This window comes from Mycteria americana, chromosome 3 (assembly GCF_035582795.1).
Source record: "Mycteria americana isolate JAX WOST 10 ecotype Jacksonville Zoo and Gardens chromosome 3, USCA_MyAme_1.0, whole genome shotgun sequence".
NCBI classification, from domain to species: Eukaryota; Metazoa; Chordata; class Aves; order Ciconiiformes; family Ciconiidae; genus Mycteria; species Mycteria americana.
This window is the reverse complement of record NC_134367.1, coordinates 82,332,387-82,338,386: the sequence shown is the minus strand read 5'-3', so window position 1 is coordinate 82,338,386 and position 6,000 is coordinate 82,332,387. Positions and strand designations below refer to the sequence as shown.

The following is a 6,000-nucleotide window of genomic DNA, read 5'->3' as shown; positions in this document are numbered from 1 at the left end:
TCAGGGCCAGGGGGCTGCACCGTGCTGTCCCCTGGAGCCCCTTCCCACCTCTGCAGCCCTGGGTCTTCACGGCTTGTGCCATGGGCCCTGACAGCGGGCCCCTGCAGCTTTACGTGATTGGGCCAGTTTTATGTGCTCGGTGCCCGCCGTGGGGCACCAGGCCCCCACTTCAGCAGCACGGCCCAGCTCCCCTGACTTCACAGGGTGGCAGGAACCAGAGGACTTCCTCCGAAGAGGCGGGGTAGGCCAGCGTTGAAGGCCCGTGCCCCACACGCCGGCACACACACGCCGCTACGCCATTTTGAGGTCCCTGCGGCCCCCCCGTGCCTTGCCGCCTGCAGGGCCGCTCGGAGCCCTCCAGGGGGCGCTGTCGCGGCGGCGGGCGGCCGCTGCGCCTCTCTTGGCGCGCGCTCTGGCCCGGCCGCCGATGCCAGGCGGTGCCGCGCTGGCGGAGCAGGCGTTGCTGTGGCAGCGGCCGGTCCTGCCGCCGCGGTGGGCCTGGGGGGCCGGCCATGGAGGCGAAGAAGATGAACCTGCCGCGGGGTCCCGAGAACCTCTGCTTTGACAAGGACGAGTTCATGAAGGTGGGTGGGGGCTGCCGAGGCAGGCGGGCTGCGGAAGGGCACTGTGGGCCCGGGGGGCCTCCTGAGGAGGGGGGTGGCGGGTTCCTGGGGGGTGAGAGGGGCCCGGAGCCTTCGTCGGGGTCTTTTAGCTCCGCCACGGCTCTTTCCCCGGGCTGAGGCCCCCGGAGAAGCGCTGGCTGTGTCACTGAAAGGGGGACCCGGGCCGTTTGCAAAGGCAGGCGGCTTTCACCAGAGCTTGGTTGCGTGCAAGCAGGGGTTACGGCTGAGTCTGGCGAGACTGAAACGGAGCCTCAGCGTCGGGGGAGCGGGAGGGAGGCCTGCCCGAGGAGAGAGCCGGCAGGTTTGCAACCGGGTGATCCCGGTGTCTCTGTCCTGGGCCGGGGCCGGGTGCTGCAGCTCACCTCCTAGGGCAGACCCGACTCATGCTTCCTCCAAATCATGCTCTGCGTGCTTTGAAGCCAAGTTGCAGACAGACTGATAACCAGCCTTCAGGCCGCGTTGCTTAGAGAGCTTGAAGTAGTTCTTAGTGCTGTATTTTGACTTTTTTTGGGGGGTGGGTTTTTTGTTTTGATTTGTTTTTAAGAGTATGCAGGGAATGTACAAACTTGTATTTTGGAGAGCTAGTCTTTCGGTACTCTGACCCACAACATTGTGTACTTTTGAGATTAAAGACCAGGACTTTGCAACATTGAAAACTACTCCATTAAGTAGCCTTGTTGCCCTCCAGTGCTTCAGTTTGGTCAGCTTACTGGCATATGGAATACTTTATTTTGGGGGTGGGGTGTGTTCCTGGTTTGAACTTTTTATTTACATTTTTCTCTCTTTCCTGTTTCATTTTCAGCCGGATTTTGATGTTGATCACTTTGTATCAGACTGCAGGAAACGTGTGCAGTTGGAAGAGCTCAGAGAGGATCTGGAGCTCTATTACAAACTCCTTAAAACTGCTATGGTAGAACTCATAAATAAGGACTATGCAGATTTTGTTAATCTCTCAACAAATCTAGTAAGTGTTATTAAGTTATACTGTGTAGTTAAGACTTAATGTGATTTAGTGTTTTTTTTATTTTTCATATGAAAAGTATATGGCTTTTATTCTGATATTGTTAGATTTAAGACATCTTAAACTGTGACCCCTTGCACTGAAAGAAACTGAAAAACCATTCCTGTAGAACTTAGCTACTGTACAGAATTGCTGTTGGCCTGTAATAAATGTTTCAGATGTATGCTTTTTGTCTTGAAAAATTAATTCATTAGGAAGTTAAACTCAAGGCAGACTGTTTTTTTCAAACTGGCAGTAGCTGTAAAATTGAAGGAAATAAATAATTAAAATAGAATAGCAATGATACAAATAAGGCCATTCTGAAGGATTCTTTTAGGAATCTTTAAACTTACTAAGAGTCAATGTATCTTAAAAAAACCCGCAACCTACTTGGCTGAAAATTGTAATCATTTTCATATTACAATGTCTTGTCCACTGTGTCTCCTGCTCTTTCACTCCAGTTCATCGGTTCCAATTATACAGGTTCAAAGACTGAGATTTAACATTTTTATGGGAAGAAAAATTTCCATAGGTCAAGATTTTCTTTAATTTTTGGCTTTGTATGACAAGCAGTCTGATATCTTTATGCCTATATTTGATGTAACATATTTTTGCATTGCATTTAAAACTGGAGACTATAAAAGGAGGTATCTTTTCGCTGTTCCCTTTTAGTATCAGTAAAATGATAGCTGTGTCAGTAATTCCCATATGAATGTATCAAAAAACTCATAAATGTTTGTATGGTAATTTCTTTAGGTTGGCATGGACAAGGCTCTTAATCAGCTTTCAGTACCCTTGGGACAGTTAAGGGAAGAAGTTATGGTATGCTCAAAACAATCATTATATACAGCTTGGTAAACTTCAGCTCACTTTCATATGATGTACAGCATGTCTTTTACTCATGTTAATAATTATTGTAATAATCTTCTCTTGGAAAATCGATGACTTAGAGGGGTAGTAGGAGAGGCTTTGTGTTTTCAAGCAGTTGTAGTAGCCGTAAATTTACGTTTTCTATAGTGCCTTTCAACCAAGAGATAAAGGATTCCTTAAACATGATAAATGAATGGACTCTTGGAAGAAAAGTCTATGGTGAAATATTGAAACTGGTTTAATATTTGAGTAACTTACAGGTGGTAGTAAATAACTCAGATGCAACACAGTCCCATTAAGGACTTTTTTACTCAGTCCTGTGGTTTAACCATAAAAGATCACCCTCTTGAAGGTGAGTCTTATTCTGGCTCTTCCACAGTGACTTGGTATTTAGTGAAGGGCAATTTTTGATCATCTTCACTGCCAGTTCAAAGGGATGTTTGCTGCATAAATGTGCCTTCAAAATATCACAGCCTTGATGTCTAAAACAGAAAATAGATTCAGTTAGCATAGAGAAATATTTATTATGTGAAAAATGCTACTTAAATCTGATTTATAACTTCAGTTTCAAGACATAAAATCATATTGGTTTTATTGCCTGTTTCTGGGTGAAAGGTGGTTTGCTCTCTGTAAGGTACTAAAAGAACACTTCTGGTTGAAATAATGATACTTCTGGTGGCAGTACTTTAGGAGCAGGTTATACTTCCAGTTATTTAGTCTTATTTCTGGCTTTTTTACTTAGAGGGCAGTTGATGTACTGTAGCTTTTATTAGTCCTATATCCTTATTAATCCATCTCCTGTTTTAAGTTTAGATTTTTGAGTTAAGGGGTTTTTTTAAACCTTACGTGGGAAGCCAGCTTTGCATACTGACTTTCTCTCTCACAGAGTCTTAAGTCATGTGTCAGTGAAGGAATTCAGGCAGTAGATGACCGGATGACTAAACAAGAAGATATTAGAAGAAAAAAGGTACAACAGATAAATTATTACCTTGAAAAGATCCTCCCTAGGATGACTTTGTTTTTGCCATTAACCCAGAGAAAATGAAATTTAAAAAGTTCTCGGCTGTCTAGATGCACACTGTGAAGGATTTTGTGTTTGTAAAAATAATTATTGACATTTTGGTTGACAGACTTCATTTTTTACAGTGTCTAGTTGATCATAAATCTTTATTTTACTTTATTTGCCAAAACATATATGTTTGATTTGGTTGGCTTTTTTAAATTATAGTTACTCTTGTTTCCGCTTGTAGTAGTATATAAACTTGCTTATTATGAATGTAATTGCAATACAGCAGTTTAATTTTTATATGGGGGGGACACGCTAACATTTGTCTTTGTGCTTAACTTGGAAAAAAATCAGGGATAAGAACAGCTGTTCTACGTCCGTGACAAACATTTGTTTGTGGGGTTTTATGGACTTATGTAAGCAATACTTCAACTGAGACATGACTCAAGTATTAAGATGGAGGGAGAAAACGTACACCAGCAAAAAAAACCCCCAAAACATCCAAATTATCTTCAGAGTCATTTGGTAATGTAAATTGGGATTGGGGTCATACATGAAACATCTTTCCTTAATTACAGATGTGTGTCCTGAGACTTATTCATGTTATTCAGTCTGTTGAGAAAATTGAGAAAATTCTACATTCCCAAGGCACTAAAGAATTATCCTCATTAGAAGGAAACAGGTAAAAAAATACATAATGCTCAGTTTTGTTTGTAATTGATGGGACTAACTTAATTTCATGGTATTGTTGTAGATGAATTTAGAAGCATTAGGATATACCTTTAGAAATATAACTCTGATGGAGTAAGTGACTGTTATTTTAGTATTTTCTCAGTCTTAGTCTTCTGCAAACTGGTCATTCACAGAACATGTAACTCAGCCTCTAAAGTTCTGAATTACTTGTAGTGCTTCCCGTAAACGTGCTTTTTGAAGTTTGCGTGCAATAATATTTTTTTTTTCTTGGAAGTCACTAATCCTGTCATGTCTGAAATACTCTCTACAGTACAGTTTATTCCAATATCATTTGGAAGTAAAATGGGAAATAGCTTTTCTTGTTTTCTCTGCTTACATATAACTGAAAGGACTGCTGCAAGAATAGTCTAAGGCAGGCAATTCACACACGTAATACTTCTGGTACAAGGAAGGTTTGTGACAAATTCCAGTCAGACTCCCAAGTTCGCTTTTTCAACAACTTCATGGAAAGTGTCCTTTCCCTCTGCCTTTGCTGAGGGATGGAAGATGTCTTTCAGCCAGTTTCAGAACTGATGTACCAGCCATGCGCTTGAAATAGTTGACTGGGATCCAAGTGCAACTTAAGCTGGAGGAAAAAGACAATTTCATGAACCTGTTTGAATGTGAGACTGTCTCTTCAGTTTAGTGCGCTGGATCACATGGTAGTGAGTGGGGGGAGGCAGGGCAGACAGAAGAATAGGTTGATACCTAGAAGGACAAAGCATATGCAGGTGTTTTCAGTCAGGGTGAGGCACTTTGCAGAATTATATTTGGAAGCAAGATTGTACTTGAGTGGCTGAAAATTTGGCTAATTATTGGGACTATGTAGACCTGAGAAGGGTAGGACTGTTTCTCTAGAGGTAGCTGTCATTAGTTTTACCATATGACAGAAAGGGGAAATAAGAAACAAATCTGGATGGTGAAGAGCACTTACTGCAGTTTCTGAGCTCTGTAAGACAGATTTTTCATGTGACAATAAACAGTACTGCCATATAGAAAACAGTGCTTCATACTGCTGAGAGATCTTATGTTCTTCTCAGGGTCTGCTTCACCCACTTCATGACTTAGTAGCTCCAAAACAACTCTAATCATGTAGTCTGTTCCAGATTATTATTGCATGATTGCAATAATTGTAGTAGTACCTATCAGAATTCCAAATATTTAGATTAAACCACAAAAACTGGGGGAGAGCATTATCTATCTGCTGCAGATGAAAGTGAGTTGATTTGAAACGATCTAACTGTGTATTCTCATTTTGTATCATTTCTCTTCTAGCCCACTTTTAACTGGGCAGGTTTTAGAGAGAATTGCTACAGAATTTAATCAACTGCAATTTCATGCAGTACAAAGCAAAGGAATGCCCCTTTTGGACAAAGTGAGACCGGTAAGTATTACATGATAGCCTGCTTAACACTTGTAGGATCAAGCAAAAGCAATATAATTGGAAGACAAATGCCTCTTTCCACGGAGTTTTATTGAATTAATTTGTGGGAGAAAATTAGTTTCAAGAGGTCATTTTATCAGTTGACTAGAAGTATTGCTTCTTCTGAGGGTTTATGCTTTGTTTGCGAACTTCTTTAGGATAAATTACTTAGAATAAGGGTAGGAAATACAACAGATGTTTTTGTCAGCCTAATGTGTCTTGCAGTTTGCCTGCTTGCTGATATTGAGGCCTAGTTCTAGAGATTTATGTTGGTTTTGTTAGCTGCAGTGTACAGACCAGAATATAAATGGAAGGTGCCTACAGAGTGGCTGGCTTGAATATATTC

At 41.8% G+C, this 6,000-nt stretch overlaps 1 protein-coding gene across 2 annotated transcripts in view; it reads left to right on the top strand.

Annotated features, from left to right (window-relative positions):
• The first annotated feature begins 385 nt into the window (after positions 1-385).
• Positions 386-6,000, top strand: part of COG2 (component of oligomeric golgi complex 2) — a 34,762-nt gene continuing 29,147 nt past the window's right edge. The window contains exons 1-6 of one of the 2 annotated variants that reach the window (XM_075495856.1): positions 387-584; positions 1,426-1,587; positions 2,380-2,445; positions 3,380-3,460; positions 4,078-4,181; positions 5,507-5,615. In XM_075495856.1, coding sequence (XP_075351971.1) covers positions 513-584; positions 1,426-1,587; positions 2,380-2,445; positions 3,380-3,460; positions 4,078-4,181; positions 5,507-5,615 — 594 coding nt within the window. In that variant the 5' untranslated portion in view covers positions 387-512. Of the gene's footprint in view, positions 585-1,425; positions 1,588-2,379; positions 2,446-3,379; positions 3,461-4,077; positions 4,182-5,506; positions 5,616-6,000 lie in introns of both variants that reach the window. The other variant, XM_075495857.1, reaches the window with a different exon arrangement.